At 57.8% G+C, this 20,580-nt stretch overlaps 1 protein-coding gene across 8 annotated transcripts in view; it reads left to right on the top strand.

The window, feature by feature from the left end:
- Window positions 1–20,580, top strand: part of ARHGEF10L (Rho guanine nucleotide exchange factor 10 like) — a 157,285-nt gene that overhangs the window by 34,709 nt on the left and 101,996 nt on the right. For 6 of the 8 annotated variants that reach the window (XM_047725396.1, XM_047725398.1, XM_047725393.1 and 3 more), the window contains exon 2: window positions 19,561–19,640. In XM_047725396.1, the coding sequence (XP_047581352.1) occupies window positions 19,604–19,640 (37 nt within the window). In that variant the 5' untranslated portion in view covers window positions 19,561–19,603. Of the gene's footprint in view, window positions 1–8,803; window positions 8,932–11,243; window positions 11,261–19,556; window positions 19,641–20,580 lie in introns of those variants that run through there. The other 2 variants (XM_047725395.1, XM_047725394.1) reach the window with 2 other exon arrangements.

Below are 20,580 nucleotides of genomic sequence, written 5' to 3'. Positions count from 1 at the left end.
CACCGTGCCTCCCACCTCATGATCCAGCTTCGTTTGAGTTCTCAGGGCTGAGTGACTCAGTCATGCTGACGCACCCAGGAGATTTGGGTCTCTAGCAGGTAAATATTAGCTGTACAAATCCAGGTCTGAATGTCGATCTCTGGGGCTGGCTGCTTGGGGGCCTGCCAGGTTCTGAGTTTCCCCTGAGCTGCTGGCCGGGAGAAGCCCTCCAGAGGAAGGAAGGGCACCTGCTCTAAGCCAGGCGGCAGCGTTCGATTGCCATTACTGTCCAGCGGTCTGGGGCTGCCCTGTTTTACAGTGAGGAGGGAACTGAGGCACAGAGCAGGCAGGAGGCCTGCTCCGCTTCACGCAGCTGATGGGATGGGCCTGGGGTTGGCACTGGGGGGGGGTCTGCCTGCGAAGCCCATGCTTCCTGCCACCCCCAGTTTCTTCCTGCTGTTAGGACCACCCCAGGTGCTGAGGGGCGCCCTCTGGCTCCTCTGAAGCTGGCCCTCAGATTCCCTTTTTGCGAAGTGGGGACAGGTGGTTTGGGGTCCCTGGCAGGCGGGACCAAGCCCAGGACACCTGAGTGCAGGGGTGCTGTGGGCATGCAGGGAGCTCCCTCTGCTCGAGGTGTGTGAGGCTCTGCTGGGGCCTGGGCTGGGTTTGGGAGTCTCCTGCTGGCCAACAAGCAAGGCTTCCCTTGAAGACCGGGTATGAGGCCCTGTGGGGACACCGAGGGCCCCGCCCCAGTTTTTGTCCTCTTGGTACTGTCACACGAGCAAGAATGAGAACACAGATTTGGGACTTCAGACCCTGGGTTCGAATCCCGTGTCTTACTAGCTGTGTGATCTCGGGCAAGCCTTTGCCTGCTTTGGCCAGAGGCTCCCTCGGAAAGATGGGAATCGTAACTCCTGTTTCACAGGGCCATTGTGAGGATGGCGGGAGATGGTACGGGCCAAGCCGCGAGCACATAACATAGCAGGTGCTCAGTGAGCCCCTCGCACGGGGGTCTTCTGAGGCCTCAAGGGTGAGCGGAAGCCGCGCCCCCTCCCCGTGATGCTGGGAGCCAGGAGCAGGATGGGGATGGTTCTGTGGGCAGTAGCAGATGGGGCAGAAGGGGGCACCAGCTCCACAGTGGGGGTGCAGTGTGTGGGCTAAGACTGGCTGGAGAGAGAGGGAGATGTTGGCTTTCCCCTTGTTCTCCCCCCTCTACCCCGTCCCACTGAGGCCCTTCAGGCAGAGGGAGCTGCAGTGTGGCCCTTGGCTGTTTTCACAACCGGGGAAAATCAGAACCCAGGGAGAGGAGGTGATTGGCTCTGTGTGGGTGGGAGTTGGTGGTGGGACCAGGCTGACCCCCTGCCCAAGGCCCACTGGATGCTGGTGCTGCACTGCGTCCTCAGCTGCCTGGGGCATGTCCCTGGGGCTGGTCCCTGGGGCTAGTCCCTGGGGCTAGTCCCTGGGGCTGGTCCCTGGGGCTCTCAGGCTCCCTGCCTCTTTGGCTTGCCCCTGAGCCAGCTGTGAACAGAATATTCTGTGTCACATGGTTCACTAGACTGGTCCTTCCTCTGCCAGGAGACTTTTTGTTTTATTTTCTTTTACTTTTCCCTAATAAGGTCTCATGTGGCTCTCTTATCTGTCCTTTCTTGGGGCCTGGAAGTCCTGTGACTTGGCCCTGGGGAGGCTGTCCCAGCAGAGCCCCGCTGACAGTGGCCGGGCTGCACGGGCCCAAGTACGAGAAAGCTCAAAGGGAGGCCGAGGGGAGGCATCAGAGCTGTGCAGACCTGGCTGGCCTGGCCTCCAGCTGTGTGACCTTGGGCAAGTCACCTTGCCTCTCTGAGCCTCCGTTTTCTTACTCAGTTCAATCCAAGTAGCACTTAGTAAGGCCTGTTAGATGCTAGGTTATGGTACTAGATGTTTTAGACTCAGCCACCGGCCTCTGGGCTTGAGGCCTGAAGAGTGAGCGGGGGACTCACGTGGGGACCTGGATCTGGACCTCGAAGCATCAGAGATCTCCTGAAAAGACACGTGAAACAACACACAGGGCTCCAGATTTGAATGGGACCTAAGGAGTGGTAGTGCGTGAGAGTAGAGGCTGGGATTTCGGGTGAATTACTGCCAGGTCGATTTCATGCTCGCCAGCAGGAAAGCGGGACACTATTTCTAGAGAAACAGAGTTGATTTTCTGTGTACATTGCTGACATGAGTCAGTGTCCCTGGTTGTCACTGAGGCTGACTTGTTCCCACATATGCCCCGAACTTTGCAAGAAGGAAATGCTGCCCTGGGTGATATTCTAGAGTCATCCATCCCCGGCAATACGGTGGGCACCCAAGAGGTGTTTCTGGAACTAGTGGCACCAGAAACACATCCTAGTGGGGTGTGATTGATGTGGGGAAGGAGGGTCGGCTCACATAAGAGGGTGTCCTATGTAGGAGGGAGGAGCCTTGTTCTGAGCGACTCCAGAGAACAGAATAAGAACAGGTTTTAGACCCTTGTCATGTGGGACAAAGGAAGACCCAAATGTCAGAGTGTGGTGGGGGACGGTGACTGGGGCCCAGGGTAGGGGCAGGTGCGTATGGAATACCCAGTCTGTTCCAGGCATGGTGCTAGCTAGGCTCAGTGAGCCCCATCAGGGCAAGGGGACTTTTCCTTGTTTGTCCACTGATGTCTCCCAAACACCCAGAACAGTGCTGGGCTCGTGCAGGTGCTTCATGAACGTGGCTTGAACGAATGAATGAATGTGTTGCTTCATCGGATCTCAGCAGCGTCATCGCATCCAGTTTGCAGATGGATAAACTGAGGCCTAGGGAGGTCAGGACACACATCTGCTCCAGCCGCTCACGGGGGGAGTCAGGATTTGGGGTCTGGGCTGCTGGATTTCAAAGTCCGTGCTCTGAGTCACCCCCTTGTCAGGGTCACCCGAAAGGGATCTTGTGCTTGCTGACAGGTTGCCTTTCACTCTCAGTGACCCCTCCCTTGAGAGCGATGGAGTGTGGGAAAATACAGAATGCTCGATGCAGAAACAGTAGTGGGTTAAGGCCGTGGGGCCCTGGGGGTAACTGCGGCCACGAGCTCCTGCTTGGACCAGTGGGCGCTCGTTCAAGGAACTGGGTTAGGAGGGGATGTGATGCCACCAGCCCTGGGGCCCTTTCAGGCCTGGACTGAGGTAATGGTCATCCTTAGCCACAGCGCAGGGTCGGAGGGCATTGGCTCAAGCAGTAGCAGGCACATGGCTGTGCCTTCCCTGGCTGGCACAGCAGGGCTTGGATCTTAGGCCGCTCCTGCCTGGGGGCCTTCTCTTGGGTGGTAGCCAGATGGGCCTGGGTGAACCCAGACGTTCATAGGAATATGTCCCTTCCCTCAGCTGCTGGGTGGATCCAGACAAGAATGCCCAGTGGACTTAACACGTTTGCCTTGGGATGCTCTGGGAGCCCAGGGCTGGGACCCAGACAGAGGGGGCTCCTTGCTGGGGCTCTGTTGGTGGGCAGGGCAGCTAGATCCCTCTCCAGAGGCCCTGGGTCAGAGCACTTAGTCTGCTAGCCCCCCCCAGTTCTCCTCCTCCTCTCCCATGGGCTCCCCAGGGTCCCTGTTGCCCCGTCTGCTTACCTGGGGCTTGTCCCAGGCAGCCCAGAAGCCCAGCAGACTGGCAGCTGGCGGGTGGCTGAGGAATGAGGGAGCTCTAAGGCACGGCCCCATTGCCAGCGGGCCTGGGTTCGGATCCCAGCCCTCCCATCACTCACCATGTGACCTTGGGCAACCTTCTTACCATCTCCGTGCCTGGTTCCTGATCTGTAAATGAGGATGATCGTCACAGTGCCTCTCTCTGCGGGTTGTTGTAAAGACGAAGTAATGAGAGGAGTGAAGAGCTCGGGCTAGCTCTGGGCCTCTCGTGAGTGCTTAGTAAATGGGAGGTGTTGGGATGCTGACCTCGGTGCTCCTTGGTGGCATTGGGCAGCCCAAGGAGCTGTCGCCTTTTGTCTTTGCCCAGGGCCTGGGCCCTGGACTCCACCTGTGTGAAACTGCTTGGGGTGGGTGAGTGAGTGTCTGGGCCTGGTTGCTGGGGAGAGAGGAGCAAGCCCTTGATTCCTGTGGGAGGCCCCCTTCCTACTTTCTTCCCTCCTTCTCTCCTGCTCAGATGCACTCATCGCCATGTGTCCCATCGCTTTTGTTCACTGAGGAGCATTAATCGATGGATAGGCACCCCCTTCCCCATCTACGTTCAGGCCCCTCTCAGGAGTTCCTGCAGTCCCCCAGACTCTCCCCCCAACCCCAGCAGCTCTGCCTGTGTTTCCTAGTGGTCCCTGCTCCGTTCTCCAACGCCCGCCACACTGTGAGCTCCACAGAGCAGGCACTGATGAGTAAGCGTTGAGGTTTGGGCTATGGGGGCACATCGGGAAGTGGGGCACAGTCCCTGGCCTCTGCGAGCTCCCAGTCTGGTTGTTGCTTTATTAAGGCCAAGGCGGCTGCTCGGTGCCAACAGCGGTGCCTTGTGTCCAGGGAGGACAGGCATCTGCTGTGAGAGGTCGTGGTCTGCCCTGTGCCTCCCTCCACCTCTCCCTCTGACCCCAGCATCTATGTTCCAGAGGCCGGGCCAGGTGGTGGGAACCCAGAGAGAAGCCATTTGTGGTCTCTGCCCCCTCAGCCTGGTGGTGAAGAGCCGCAGAGTCCTGGTACCATAGCGAAATGCAGCCTCTTTAGGCTTGTAGCCTGCATTATCTGCCATGGAGACCAGTGACAACTCTGGTCTTTGTGTCCCTGTGACTAATGACGGCTGCATTAGCAGGCCAGTATCTGCCCTAGATCCTCTAAGGACTTGACCAGGTGCCCTGAAACGGGGCCTCTGCCTTGGTACTATTGGTCCTGAGCCAGGTAATTCTGTGCCCTGGAGGAGGTCCAGCTGTGCCCTGGCCACTACGTGCCAGGTGCCAGTAGCACCCCCCTCCTCTGCTGAGCTGCGACAACCAGAATGTCCCCAGATATGGCCAGAATTCCCCAGGGGGACAAAAGTCACCCCCAGTTGAGAAGCTGCCTTAGATGGATCCATCAGAAGAACCGCCTGATTCCAGGTGGGATGGAAATTTTGAAATCCAATACCACCGCCCCCACAAAAAAGATCAAAAGAGGAAAGAAGTACCCCCAACATCCTGTATTCCTTGGCTGGACACATCATCTGGTTTGGCACAAAGTGCACACATCCGCGGGGAGGTGGGAGGGCCCTTGTGGCTGGAGCAGCTCGGTGCCCTGGCCTAGGCCACCCAGCCCAGGACCTCTGGCAGAAGCCACCCCATCCTCGCCAGGTCTGGGTGTGCCCAGCTCTGTGTGGCTGTGATGTCGGGCAGGTCACCAGATGACCACCTGGAGGACACGGGACCTGCGTCGGTCCTGGGAGAGGAGAGTCAGAACGGGCGGCTACCCCCGAAACTTCTCCCTCACCTCACAGTATCTTGGTTTGTGGTGATGCGTGGGTTTGTAAAGTGTGGTACGTGCCTTCTTGCAGCACTATGGGCTTCGGGAGGCCAGAAACCAGCCGGTCTTGCCCATCAGCAAATCTCCAGAAATTTCCACAGTGCCGGGCGTACAGAAGGCTCAGTAAATATTTGTGGCATGATTAAGGGGTGCTTTTGGAGAGCAGAGGGATCCAGAGACATGAAGCCTGGCTTTTCTGTCCCCCACCCCCCGCCCTTGAACGCTATTGATCTCCCAGATTCCCAGAGTGAGGGGGTGGGGCCCGGAGACCTCCTCTCTAACACCAATGGTACACGGGTAGGTGTGTGACCTCCACCACTCGCTTCCGGTGCGCACCCTGATTTGGAAAGAGAGGGCGTCCCTGTCCTCTGACCAACACCCGGGCCACTCAGACAAGCCTTGGGTGAGCCTGGCAAAGCCTCGGTCTTGGCAAGGAGTGGCCAGCTGTCCCTGCGTGCGTCTGTCCCTCTGGCCAGCACTGAGCACCTGCGTGGTTAGAGCTGCAAGCAGGAACCAGAGCCCGGGTCCCATTTCCCCAGGCCCGCTCTCCTTCCGTGGGTCACTTGAAGATACTCCTGACACTGTGACAAGGGGCAGCCCTGGGCAGGCTGGGGTCACTGTAAGTTATGGCCTGGACGGGGACTGTTGTCCCTGAATTTAGCAGAATATATCTGAGATGCAGCGCGCGAAAGCAGGCTCCGGATGCTTGCCTCTCTCCGAAGCGCTGAGCCCAGCCGGGGAGCCGTCCCCAGAGGGTCTCTCTCAGCCAGTCCTGAGGCCCCGCCTCCTCCTGACCAGGGATTTGGATTCGTATTCGGGGAATTGGAAAGTCTCTCTGGCAACGCGCACCGACTTTTGGTTGTTTCCACGTTTCACGCCAACTAAGGGAACTTTGTATGGCTGTCGGGTTTGGGGATCCTCCCCTTTCTGACTCTGACCCCATTTCCTGGAATCTTCACTTGAAAAGCATCGGGAAGCGGGTGGAGGCTGGGCGGGGAGGCTTCTACAGCTGTGTGTCTGCCTCAGGGTCAGGCCGGGGTGGCAGGCTCTCCCGGGGCACGTCACTGGGCACCCTTTGCCCTCCGTGGGGGCTGCTGCACCGTCAGACACTGCAGGAGAGGCTGCCCCCTTCCTCCCCCAACAAGCCTTGCTTGCATGGACCTCATCTCCACTGGGGCCCTGTCCTTGTGGGCCAGGTCTGCTGTCCCCGTTGAAGGAGGTCGTTGTGCATTATTTCACTCAACAAACATTTCTTGGGCACCTACTGTGTTCCAGCTGCTCAGTGAGGCACTTGTGGGCACCGTCATCTCATTTAATCCTTATAACAACCCTCTGTGGTGGGATTCTTGTGGTTTTCCTGCTGAAGAGGGGGCCAGGGACCAGAGCAGGGGAATCAGTCTCACTGTCACAGCGAGGAAGTGGAGAGTTGGGACCCCCCCAGGTTTGATCCCAGAGGTCACGCTTCTCAATACCTGGGGCACGACGGTGGCAAAAGGGGCACCTGAGGACCCCCACCTGCCTCTACAGGGCCAGGGACTGCTTTAGAGCAATGGCAGTCCTAAGTATCACAGGGCCCCCCATTCCCCCCGGGCAGGTGGCTGCCTCTCTGGGAGCGGGATGGAGGCAGGGTGGGCTCACTGCTCAGGGCACCCCTCGTGGTTCCAGCCAAGGGCAGGCACACTGAGAGGAGGGAGTTTGGGAATTTTTTGTAGGGCAGGGCTGGGGGCCCTATTGGAGTCACCTGTTCCAAAGAGCCCTGTTACTGTCTTGGTGAGCACGGGTTTGGATCTTGTTTGAGTTGGTAATGAAGGAGGACCTGAGCTTGGAAACAGCTCCCTGTTTGGGTCAGCATCCCGGGGCGGATTCCAGCCCAGGTCAGCAGGATTCAGGGCAAAGCCATTTCGTGGTTGACACTGTCCCCCAGTCTCCCTGCCCCCCCCCCCATGCCCAGTCCAATTTCTCTGCTCTCTTCCCACAGCCCCAGGCAGCTCCTCCTCCCAGGTGTGCAGTTAAATGCGAGGGGTGGGCTGGACCTCCTGGTCTGCGGAGGGAGGGGCAGCCTGGCACCAGGGAAAGACCCAGACACACCTTGGATCCAATCAAGGCGCTTCTGGACTTTGGACTAATTGCTCTACTTTTCCTTCCTTCCTTCCTTCCTTCCTTCCTTCCTTCCTTCCTTCCTTCCTTCCTTCCTTCCTTCCTTCCAAGATTTTATTTATTCAGTTGACAGAGATACACAGCAAGAGAGGGAGCACAAGCAGGGGGAGTGGGAGAGGGAGAGGGAGAGGGAAGCCCGATGTGGGGTTCCATCTGGGATCATGACCTGAGCTGAAGGCAGATGCTTAATGACTGAGCCACCCAGGCACCCCCCGCTCTACTTTTCTGAGCCTCGGTTTCCTCATCTGTATAATGGGGCTGATCCTGTCCCCTTGTGGGATGGCCCGCCCCCTCGTGGGATGGCCCGCTCCCTGGTGGGGCTGGCGGGAAGACACAGATTTCTGACGCCCCCTCGCAGGTGGGGAGAACAGAGAGCAGCTGGAAGAGGCACCTTGCTAGGGGGGCGGGGTGGGGTGGGGGAACATTAGGACTGAAGAGCTGGTTGCTTTGAGAGCTCAGCCGGAGCTATGCTGGGCTGTGCGGTGGAGGCCTCCGTGTCCCCTGGGGCCTGTGCACCGGCTTGTGTTTCCGGAGGGCCTTGGACGCTGCCTGGCCAGCTCACCCTGCCTCGGCCGGGTGGGCCGAGTATTTTTAGCTCTGACTTTGCCGTGGTTTTTTCTGCCCAGACCTCTCTTGTGGGACAAAACAGACGGCGCCCTCCCTGAGAGAGACAGAGCTTAGGCCTGAAGAAAGGGACTTGGAGCCAGACTGGATCCTAGTGGGCTTTGAAAGGGAGGCCTTCTCTGCTCCCCGTGGCCAGCCAGCCTGGGCAGCGGCGCTGGCCTCACCTTCTGTGGCCTCAGCTGGAAGCTGCCTGCCCTTCCTTGGAAAGCTGAGCGTGTGCCTGGGTTGCTCACCTGCCTGCATGGGCAAAACTCGTGTGTGCACCTGCCTGCCAGAGTGGCCGAGGGGGTGCGGCCCTTGGGGCCCCGGGGTCCTGTCCCCTCTCCTGGCCACATGCTTCTGACTCATCAGAACAAGAACGTGGTCATTTTGGGAGTGAGTTTTTAAAAATAGTCCCAGTCCTTCCTCCAGCTCTGCCCCACGCCTCCCTGATCACACCCTGGCGTTGGCCCCAGACCTCTTCCCACACTGGTTTTGGGGAACCGCCTCCTGCCCGGCTTGGCAGGGGATCTGTTTGTGAAGCTCTCCTGGGAGGAGTGGTCCTGGCCACAGGCTGATTTCAGAGAGGAGGAGGCACAGGCCCAGGAGTGGGGACCCCACGGGCCTCGGCCACCTTCTCCCCACACCCCTGCCCCCCCAGTAGCAGTGGTGGGACTGAGCCCAGGGCCGGCGTGGGACCAGGGATCCCTTCATTCACTCAGCAGGTGTGTGTTGAGGGCTGCTGTTTGCCAGGCACCGTCCCATGGCTGTGGAGAGAGCAGTGAACAAAATGCTTAGGCTCCCACCTTGGTCGAGTGCACATTCTAGTGGGAGGAAGCTGTTAGAAACAGCTGAAATGTTCAGGGGTCCACAGGCGTTAAATGCTAAGAAGATAGGGCAGTGGTGTGATGGGGATGTGTGTGTACTATTTCAAAGAGGATGGATGGGGAAGGCCTGTCTTTGAGCAGAGCTCAAAGCAGCTGACTGAGCCATCCATGAGTATGTCTGGGGGAAGAGGATTCCAGGCAGAGCAAGTGCAAAGGCCCTGAGGTAGGGGCATGTGTGGGTGTGTGAGGAGCTGCACCATAGTTGTTGTGACTGGGGTAGAGATGCTATGTGGGGAGAGGTAGGATCTCCAGTCTGGGAGGTAGTGGGAACCACACCGTGTAGAGCCTTATAGGCCAAAGTGAGGACCCTGGCTTCTACTCTGAATGGGGTAGGGAAGCACTGGAGGGTTTGTGCAGAGGCATAACTGGGCTGCTGTGTAGAGAACAATGTATGTGGGGTGAGGGGTGAAAGTGGAAGCAGGAGACCGGTCAGGGGCTGTTTTCATGGTCCAGATGAGAGGTGGTGACGGTTTGGCCCAGGGCGGCAGCAGGGGAGGTGGCCAGAAGTGGTCAGAGTCTGGATGGGCTTAGAAGGTAGAGCCAACAAGGCTTGCCAAAGGATGAGATGCAGGGGTGAGAGAGAGGGGGAGTCAAGGTGAGGTAGAGGCTTGCGCCCCAGCCCCTGGCAGGCGGGTTCGGGCATCGGGTGAGCTGGGAGGCTGGGAGGAGTTGGGGAGTGGGCAAGGGTTGGTGTGGACATTGACTTCAGGATGCCCGGCCGACCATGGAGTGGATGGGCCCAGCAGGCATGCAGGGAGAAGCCGGGATGGAGTTCCAGGGAAGGTCAGGCGGGGGGTGTCCCTGCAGGGAGGGCGTACCAAACCACGGAACAGCCGAGGTTGCCTGCAGGGAGGCATCTTCCAGTCTGATCAGACTCCTGAGCCCGGGAGTGGCCCACTGGGCCTGCGGGAGGAGAGGGGGAGGGGAGCAGCCAGGGGGTTGCAGGAAGTGGGGGATGGGGCCCAGGCATGTCCACTGACTTTGGCATCTCGGAGCTGTGGGGGCAGACACCCCCCCCAACCCCGACCTAGATAGCTCAGCAGAGAATGGGGGGGTCCTGGACTAGGGGTGCAGGCAATGTTTGCCCAAGGGGAGCAGAGGAATCTGGTGGTGGCTTGAGCTCATGTGAGGTTGGTGAGGTTTTTGGATATTTGATCCTTAAGAAGAGCAGTCATGTGCCATCTTTATGTTGGCCGGGAATGATCTGGGACAGGGGAGCCGAGGTGTCTCTGGGCTGTCTCTCTTTCTCCCCAGAAAGACACCCCTCTCCTCACATCCTCCTCCTACCCCCAGCCTCCAGGTTCCTCCTGGCATTGGCTCAGAGTCCAGGGTCCTTCATGTCAAAGCGGGGTCCGCGTGTCTAAGTCGGGGTGTGCCGGCACTTCCCCATCTGAAGGCCCACAGGGCAAAGAGGTGTGGGTCTCTGAGCCCTGGGGTGGGGAGTAGGAGGCACATGGCCCATTTGGGACGATGCTGGTGTCCAGTGATGTGAAGCCATCTCCCTGACTAAACCCCAAATTCTCTGCTCGTGGAAGTCAGTCTATACAGCCTGGGGAGGGGGGCAGTGCACAGGCCCCAACAGAGAGGGGGTGCTTACTGGGGACAGTCGGGAGCTGGGGCACCTCCCTCAGCTCCAGCCGCTGGAGCCCTGTGGTGGGGTGAGGGTGGAGAGCCAGGGCTGCTGGTGTGCAGGGGGTCGTGGCTGTGGGTCAGCTTCTGTCCCTGACCTCTAACCTCCTTGCCACTGCCTGCTGTGCAGTAATGAGCCATGCCTTCTGGTGAGTTCCCAGCCGTGCAAGGCAGCACTTTTTACCTCATTCACCCCTCCAGAGCCGAGACATCTCCCTCCCCTGGTGCAGACTCAGCTAAGCAGGTTCTAGCAAGTAGCGGAGCCAGGACTGGAATACGTTTTGACCCCAGAAACCCGGTCCTAGGCTCTGATCTGGAAAGAAACACAGGCCCAGAGTCCACTGGGCTCCTGGTCAGCAAAGCGGGCTGGGCTGCCCGCACTTCATGCCCCTGGAGTGTCCCATGGGCCACCCCCTGCTGGGCAGGTGCACCTACAGACCTGAACTTGGGCCTCTCCTTTGTTCCTTTGTCCCCAGGCTGAGCTGGGGCCCTGTGGGCAGTAGGTGTGCAGTGAAATGCTTGTTGCGTGGGGACAAGGATGGGCAAGCTCGTCACCATGAAAGCAGGGGAGCCTGAGTCCCCGGAGGTGAGCGAGGGGGACTTGGAACGCCAGAGAAGCTGATTTTGCCAGGCCGTGAGCCCCCCTGGTCTCACCGTGCCTGAGGCCACTCAGGGACCTCGGGTGCTCCTGGGGCAGCGACCTGATACCTGGGTGTCTGGGGATGAAGCAGACAGGCCTCAGCTTCGCCTCTCCTTGAGGCTTTTGGTCAGTTTGCGGGGCGGCTGGGAGCCACCCAGGCAATCTTGGCCCCTGCCCCTGGTGTCGCCTGTGTGCGGGGGGTGGGTGGCTGGGACGTACCTCTTGCCTGCTCCCCTCACCCCTGCTTTCACCTGCAGGCTTGGCCGCCTGCCCGGGGAGGTGCCCTGGCCTGGAAGGCCCAGCTCTTCTGGTCTCTCTGCCCCTGCCTGGGCTTTTCCTGCAGGCTGGACGTTCCATCCTTCCCCTATATCAGCTCTGCCCGGTTGCATGGAGTCAGACCTTCCTTTCCTCGTCCCGCCTTGTGCTTTGAGGCAGTTGAGGCAAGTGCTTTGCCAGTGTGAGCCTCAGGGGCTCAGCTGAAAAGGAGAGGAGGCCCACCTCTCAGGTGTGGTTCCAGCGTGGAAATGCCATGTTGCTAGAATGAGTTGGCCGGACCCACACTGGTGCTAGATTGCCCTCGAGGGGGCTTCTGGGGAAACAGAGGCTCGGAGGGGTTGAAGGGGTAACACAAAGTCAATACTGCCCCCTTCTGGCCTCCCGACTATGGGCCGTGGGGCCCCATCATGTGGCCCACCATGTGGCCTTTGACCAAGCCTCACCCCGGCCCAGCCTGGAGGTTGCTCCTCGTAGCCCCTCCTCCCCCTTCCCACCGGGGAAGCCCATGGAGTGGCCTGGCGTCTAGTGGCTGGGGGAGCTGGCCTCCTTGTCCCTCTGGCATTCAGAGGCTGGGGAGGGGCAGGGAAGATGCTTCCCTCTCTCACCAGTGCACTCACCCACCCCGTGTTTCCCGGCGCATACTCCGTGCTGAGGATCCTGTTTAGAACTAGCCCAGGGGTCCTGCCCTGGCTCCCCCACTCACAGGGACTCCCCGTTCAGGAGCTGTGTGGCGGGGGAGCCTCCCTCAGTCTCCGCCTCGGTGGTTGGGGATTAACAAAATTAACAAAAGGACACTGTTCAGTATGCTCGCTGCACGGCTGTGAAGTGGTGTCAAGAGATGGTCACCTCGTGATCTCAGGACTGGTGAGGGTCACAGAGGACAGGGCTGGTAGTCTGGTGGGCGGTCTGTTTGGACTCAGTGGGGCAGTCTGCAGAATGGACGCAGGTCCTCAAAGAGCTGCAGGGGCCAGGCAGGGAGCTAGCATGGAGTAAGACCCCGCCAGCGTGGTCAGTTGTCATTTCATTTATACCTGCACATGACAGCTGAGGCCAGGAGGCACAGAGGGGGACTAGCTTCCTGTGGTCTCACGGGTCTCTGTCCCGGGCTCTGGCTCCTGGATGTTCGCCTCCTGCTGGAGCTCCTTGGTGTTTCCTTGGAGGAGTTGCCTTGTCTCTCCAGGATTGCACCCCGAGCTTCCAGCAGGCAGCCCCTTGCACCCAGGGCAGAGCTGCAGGTGGCCTGCTGCTGTGCACACAGTAGCTGGTGGTCCCCCTCCCACAGGGTGCTCTGTCCACGGCTTGCCTCCCTGCCCCTCCCCCTTCCTCTCCCCCTTGGTCCCTGCCTCCCCCCGCCTCCCCCCCCACCCCCGGGTCTTTCTGTGCAGGGCAGAGGATACCCGAGGGGCCTGGGGTTCCCACTTCTCACCTGGGCTGTGCTTCTCTTTACATTGGGCAGGAAGCCCAGTAGCCACAGCTGCTCCAGGCCTGGGGACACGCCCGCCCCACGGGTTCCACAGAGAGTAGGTCCCAGGCAGGTGAAGTTTCTTAGCTTCTGTGCTTAACTCAGTGCCGTTGAGGGGCTGTTATCCTGTGTGTGGACTGGTGCTCCGGGCACGTATATGAAGAGAAGTCAGAATCCACGGAGGGGGTTGGCTGTTATATTCAGGGCTGTATGTGTCCCAGAATCACTGGGCCCTTTGAAAATGGACTTTCCCTGGCTGCATCCTGAGTTGTCAGAGTCATGCGCTTGGGACACAGGTATTTCTTTTCTTTCTTTCTTTCTTTCTTTCTTTCTTTCTTTCTTTTTTTTTTTTTTAAAGCTTCACAGCCAGCTTTGGGAACCATTTCATGAAATGGGTCTGGGAAGGAGAAACTGGGTCTGGGTTTTGAAGGTTAAGTAGGAGTTTGCTTGCTGGTTGTGAGCGGGAGTTCTACCCGGAAGGGAATAAACAGCCTGAGCAAAAGGACCCAGGAATGTAAAACAGGTTGGCAAGGTCATGGGCCAGAAGAGCCTTCATGAGAGCTGAAGCAGAGTTTCCAGTTGGGGAGGGCCTGGGAGCTGCTGAGCCCTGAGAGTGGAGAGGGGCAGAGGCGAGTCTTTGAGGGCCTTGCTTGGATCCTAGACCTCATTCCGAAGGTGACAAGGAGAGTCTGTGGGTCTGTGCTGTGGAATGTTCACAGTGACTACAGGGGGCTGGGGGCAGGTCAGCCCTGAGTCTGTCTGACAAAAGGCCAAAAGCCGCAGAAACATCTGGAAGGCCTGGTTGCTTGGAGGAGTCCTGGTCCTGACCAGCCCAAGCTCTGGCTCTTGCTCCCCTGTCCCACACATTTCTCCTGGCTTCCAGAAGATGCACACAGCTCCCTCTGAGACCAGGTTTGAGGTGGGTGGGTGGGCCAGAATCTGTTTCTTGTTTGTCTCCCACCAAGGCTGCCTGGCAGTCTCCTTTCCTGCAGCAAGGCTGCCCGACTTGGATAGGCCAACACCAGCTGCTTCCCTAGCGTCTGGGGCTGCATTTCTGCCTGTCTGGACCCCTGCCCGCCCTCCCCTCTCCCACTGACCTCTTGCTCCAGAGGCCAACCCTCCCCATCCTCAAACTCTGGGCCTGACTCCGGCAGCCTCCCTGATTTCCAGGAGTAAATCTTCAGGCTTCATCCAGGAAAGAGGGCTGGGACCACTCTGTTGATTATGGGTGGGAGATGGCTTGGAGTGAGGTGATCTTGGGAGAAGAGGCAGGTGCAGGCTGGCACAGAGTTTCTCACTGGGGCTCTGGGCTGGATGGACCTTGAACTCTAGAGGGAGGAGGAACTGATAAATTCTTGGATTAAATTAGAGCTGGGAAGATACCTGCTCTAGTGGGCAGGGCTGCCGAGGGTGGAGGGTGGTGCTCCTGCTGGCTGCTCTCAGCTTGCTGGGTGGTCCGGATCACTGAGCTGACCCCACTTGGGCCCACCCTGCAGCCTGGGAGCTGGGGCTTCCTCCCTGCCTCCTCTGTCTCTCGCTCTGCCTGCACGTGGCCGAAAAGTTACAGCCTCCTGCTAGCCGTTCTGCCCAGTGTAGCTGGAAGGAGCACTGCTCAGGGAGTCTGCCTGTCTTGGTGGTTGTTTTCCAAGAGCTGACCCTCAAGAGAAAAAAGTTGTCCATGACCCTGCTGCCCAAGCTCGGGCCAGCGAATGTCATAGAGCTAGCAGTGGCCGGCGTTCGCCGAGAGCGCTCTCCGTGGGAAATGCCTCGTTGCATTGGCACAGGACCTCTGCGTGGCAGGGGCTCGGAAGGGAGGTGTCAGCTGTGATGCAGGGAAGTGGAAGAGCTGGGACTGGAACCCAGATCTTGCAACAGATCCCACCCTTTGCTGGCCTTAGGGTCTCTGCCTCTGCAGAAGGAGAGCTGCGGGCCTTTCCCTCCCGGGCTTGGCTTCCTCACCTGAAAAGCCAGACAGAGCCCTGTTCAGCGTAAAGGCTTCCTGGTTCTGACCTGCTGTGATGTTTTTTGCCTGAATGTTCTTTTTTTTTTTTTTTTTAAAGATTTTATTTATTTATTAGACAGAAAGAGATCACAAGTAGGCAGGGAGGCAGGCAGAGAGAGAGGAGGAAGCAGGCTCTCTGCTGACCAGAGAGCCCGATATGGGGCTCGATCCCAGGACCCTGGGATCATGACCTGAGCCCAAGGCAGAGGCTTTAACCCTCTGAGCCACCCAGGCGCCCCTGAATGTTCTTTTTTAAAACATGGGAACGGTTATTTTTATTGTCCTTTCTTATAATGCTCACCTGAGCCCAACACCCCTACCGTCTTCCAGGCATTTTCCTCTGTGCACTTTTCAATCTGCGTGGCTTCTGTACTCTGGGGGCTCCCTTTGGTTTCCCACTGGCTTGCCTTCACCAGCCCGAAGGCGTCTTTTGCCAGAGACTGTCGTGGCAGGACAAGCCTTTTCAGAGAGACCCTCGTTTCAGGGAACGTCACACTTTTCTTCTTGCTCGGACTCCCACCTTGAGAGTGCCAGACCATGCTTAGCTCAAGGAAGACTTTAAAAAAAAAAAAATAAAAAAAAAGGAAATAGCCAAGTGACTGCACCTGTTTGCTTAAGCACGTTCACGCCCCTGACCTGGCTCCTTGCTCGTGGCAGCCTGGGGGAGGGTCTGTGCGGGAGCCGTCCTGCCCATTTTACAGAGGGGAAGCCCGAGACTGTGAGAGGCTGAGGTCGCACTGAGAGGAGAGACAGAGCCCAGCCTGCAGGCGGGTCTGGCTGCCCCAGGCCGCTTTCCCCAGGTCCCTGTAGTGAGCCTCCGCACTGGGGCCCCTCCCCTCCCAGGGTATGGAATCCACACACGGGCCCCCGCTGCTGTCTCCCGTTTTGGTGCTGATAGCTTCAGGGGCGGGCATCTTGGTGCTGACTGAGCCTCCTGGGGTTGCGTGGTTGGCCTTAGGTATGCTGCTGGGAGCCCCCTGGGACAGGTGGTGGGACCCCCCCCCTTTGCACAGATGAGGATACTTATGAAACTCAGCTCACCTGCTGGTGGATAGGAGACTCCAGCCTGAGTCCCTGGCTTCCCCAGCAGAGCTGTGCCCACTGCAGCCTGCGTTAGGAGGGTTCATGATGGTCACGTACCAGCGTGGCCCAGGACCCTTCCAAGAGCCTTACACGTGTTTACTCTTAATTGTCTTAGTAACCTGGTGAGGTGCTATTTTTTACTTATTTTATTTTAGGGAGAGAGAGGCAGAGTGGGGGGTGGGGCAGAGAGAGAGGGAGAGAGAGAGAATGTTAAGCAGAGTCCATGTCCAGCGCAGAGCCTGACCTGGGGCTCTGTCTCATGACCCTGAGATTATGACGTGAGCCAAAACCAAAATCAAGAGTTGGACATTTTTAAAAAAGATTTTACTTATTTACTTGACACAGAGTAAGCAGGAACACAAGCAGGGGGAGTGGGAGAGGGGAAGCAGGCTCCTTGCTGAGCAGGGATCCTGATGTGGGGCTCAATCCCAGGACCCCTGGGATCATGACCTGAGCCAAAGGCAGATGCTTAAGGACTGAGCCACCCAGGCATCCCAAGAGTTGGACATTTAACTGACTGAGCCATCCAGGTGCCTGAGGTATCTACCTATTAGTCCCCATTTTGCAGATGAGTAAACTGAGGCCCAGAGATGGGGGCTAAGTGACTCATCCAAGATGTCACAGCTCCCGAGTGGGGAGACCAACATGGCGTCAGGTAGCCTGAACTTTCTTCTAACTCTTGGGCCATGAGGGTGTCTAGTGGTGGCAATGGTTGCCCTGAGAGACCCCTACTCCCTCCCCAGCACCCTTCTGAGGCTAGGGGCACGTGTGTACAAATGGTGACCACAGGGCTATGGACGTGCACGGGGCTTGCGGGTCTGTGTCTTCTCCTGGAGACCTCCCTGCCCCAGATTAGCCTGTAGCAGACGTCCCGCAGATTCCAGCGCCAAAGTCCGGAGAGGCGGTGTGGTTAAAAGAGGGAGAGAAGGGCTTAGAGCCAAGGCTCCCGCTGAATCCCCCTGTTGTCACCTGTTCCCTTGCCTCTGGGACCTCAGGCCTTGGTTTCCTCATCTGTAAACGCAGTAAGGCAGGTAAAGCTCTGGGCTCCATACATGCTGGTGTCTCTCTTCCTTCCTGGGGAAAGCCTTGGGCTTGGAACAGAGGTTAGGAATCAACCCTAAAAGGTGAAGAAAAAGGGGATGACAGCTTTCTGGCTGGAGGGAAAGGATCCTGGGTTTTTGCATTGTCAAAAAATTGTATCTGAGCAGCAATTTGCATACAGGCTGGGACTAGGCAGCTCTCTTTTCCCTTCTGTAAAATGGGCTCCAGCCTCCCTGTTCCTTCCTCAGTGGTTCCAAATGAGCTCCAGGGAGGAGGGGCCCTGCATGAGGAGGGCTGTGTGGCTGTTGTGGGATCTTTTGACTCGCAAGGGAATTTGCAGACATTTTAGTTTGTTTCCTAAAGCCCTTTGCCGAAGATAAAATTTTAGTCTTGACAGTTCTGAGTTCGGGGCTACAGGGCACTGCCCCCTATGTAGTGGAAAGTGATTTGCGTCCAACCAAAATGCAAATTGCATTCTCTTTGACCCAGCGATCCACTTCCAGGCACATGCCCTAGAGGCTCATGTATCCATTTGCTCAAGGCCCTGTGTATGGGGGACATGAGTCACTGCCTTACTCAGATCGTCAAAACCCTGGGGGACCCCTCAGTGTCCAGTGGTAGAGTTACATCAGTTATGATAGATCCAAAAAAAAAAAAAAAAACCCACCAAAAACAAAACCCTGTACTACGCAGCCGTTCAGAAGAGTGAGTCTGATGTCTGTGTCCTGGTGTGAACTCATCACCATGGTTCTTTTTTTTTAAAAAAAATATTATTTATTTATTTGACAGAGATCACAAGTAGGCAGAGAGGCAGGCAGAGAGAGAGGAGGAAGCAGGCTCCCCATAGAGCAGAGAGCCCGATGTGGGGCTCGATCCCAGGACCCTGGGATCATGACCCGAGCCGAAGGCAGAGGCTTTAACCCACTGAGCCACCCAGGCGCCCCAACCATGGTTCTTAAGCTTAAAAAAAAGGCAAGCGGATCACAGCAGGTGCAGTGCGCCCCTTCCCCCCGAAGTGGGAAACAAGACGGGGATGCAGGTACAGGGATAAGCAGGACACTCATGGAACGTTCAGGACTCATAAGGACCTAGTGAGGGCAGTCACTTCGGGGGATTGGGGCGGACTGGGCGCCCTTAAGTCGTCTGGGGTTTGAGAGGCCCTAGAGCGTGATGACCTAATGAGCATGGTGTCGGGGGCCCATGGCCCATGTTCGAACCCCGGCTCTGCCGCTCAGTAGATGTGTGATCTTGGGCAACTTAACCACTCTGGGCCTCATTTTCTCGTAGTTTGGATTAATAGCTGTTAATATTTGTAAAGTGCTGAGAATAGCATCTGAGCCATGGTAGGCGCTATGGAAACGTTTGTTGTTATTAATTAATTGCCATTTACATGCATTTTACATTTATTTAGGAAGCCAGTTAAAAAAAAAATAAAGGCTTTAGGATTGGAGAGGAAAGCAGGCATGTAGCCAGTGTGTGCCGGGGGCTGATTAGACTGGAGGGCTCGTGCTTTCCCTCCGGGACTGGCTCTCCTCTCCTCAGAAAGGCCTAGAAGGACAGCCCCTAGCGCAGGATGAGGGGTGCCAGGAATGAGTGGGAAGAGCCTTTCCCTCACTGCCGGGACTTTTGGCAAGGCTGGTGAAGCCCCCACTTAGAGGCCAGGAAGCACTGGGCTCCCAGTCCAAGTTTTGGGATTCTGCCCCTATCTCTGGCCATCTGCCTCTCTGCATCCCTTCACTTCCTATACACCCATGTGCCAAGGCCAGTGGCCCCTCACCAGCTGGCCAACCGGGTGGGGCTGGACGGGGAGAGACAGAGAGTAAATGCCCTTCAGTGGGGCTGCAGGTGGGGCTGGTATGAGGGGCCTCACTCCGGGGAGCTACGGTCACTGGGGGGCCGTGACGAGAACGTGTTCAGCCACGTCCGTGACAGTTCAGGCGTGATCCAGCTTCTGGGACACAGGGGCCGGAGCATAAACCCGACCTCTGGGGCTGGAGTTCACCTGCAAGCCAGAAGGGAGGAAGGGGGTTATCTAGCGGGCCCACCACGGTCCCCAGGGTCTCTGGGCACTGAGCCAAGGGAAGGTCTGTGGTGGCACGGGTTTTCTGGGAAGATGGGGTTATAGCTCTGCAGTTACTGGTTTTCTGGGTTAATGATTTATGGGGGATGGGGGCTGGGCCCTTTTGGGCGCCTTCCTGCGCTCCCGCAGCTGCTGGGGAAGGCGTGGGAGAGCAGGCGGGCTGGAGTGCACAGACTGAGCCAATGACCCCTCTTTGCTTGTTGAAACTTTGCCCTTGAACTCCATCTAATTAGGTTTCTGGCCTTGTTTCACAGGCGAGCGGCTGGGACGGTGCTGGTTTGAGCTGGACCCTGTCTGATGGCTTCCTCCAGCCCTCCTCCACAGACTGCCACAGGTACCGTACCTAATGACCCGGCTTCCTGCGCGGCCCTCCTCAGGTTGGGCCACGGGGCTGGTGGCGGCACTAGCTCTGGAGCAGGCTGAGCCTGCCTGTGAATCCCGCTCTGCCACTGGCTAGCTGTGCCCCCTTGGGCAGGTGACTGCTTCCTGCTGCCTCAGTTTCCTTGTCTGCAACATGGAAGTCATAACTCCTTCTCCAAGAGGAGGCTGTAGACGAGGGGTGGTTCTGAGATCCCCTGGAGATTTTAAGCTTTTTTTTTTTTTTTTAAATTTTATTTATTTATTTGAGAGAGTGGGCGAGAGAAAGAGAGCACAAGCAGGGGCAGGGGCACAGAGAGGGAGAAGCAGATTCCCCACTGAGCCGGAAGCCCGATGCGGGGCTCGATCCCAGGACCTCGAGATCTTGGTCTGAGCTAAAGGCAGAGGCTTAACAGACTGAGCCTCCCAGGCGCCCCTGGAGATTTTAAACTTTTAAGATCACAACCCATAGACGTGACAACAGGAGTGTTGTGTACTTGGGGGTGTGAGGGTTGAGGGGAAGGGCCGGGTCATCAGCAGGGCAGGGTTGTCAGAGTTATGGGCCACTTGTCTTTGGATCGTCCTCTGGGGGCGCGGAGAGCAGACAGGTGGCCAGTAAAGGCTTTTCCACCGGCACAGCCCTGTCGCCGACACTGTGCACTTAGTCGAGCGACTTGGTGTCTGCATGGTTTTGCTTCCTCACCCATAAACCTGGGGACAGTAATGACACCCTCTGGGGTGCTGTCGCAAGGCTTAACCATACAGAAAGTGCTGGCGTGTGGTAATCAATTGCTCCATGAATGGGAGCTGTTGTCCCTGTGGGTGTCACAGGACAGGGGGCTGATGCTCTGCTCTGAGCCTGGGGTGGAGACCAAGGAGGGGCCGCTTCCTCCCCAAGCCTTCGTGTTCTTCTCCTA

Source organism: Lutra lutra, chromosome 4 (genome assembly GCF_902655055.1).
Source record: "Lutra lutra chromosome 4, mLutLut1.2, whole genome shotgun sequence".
Lineage (NCBI taxonomy): Eukaryota > Metazoa > Chordata > Mammalia > Carnivora > Mustelidae > Lutra > Lutra lutra.
The sequence above is the reverse complement of the archived record's forward strand: the minus strand, read 5'-3'. Positions and strand labels throughout refer to the sequence as shown.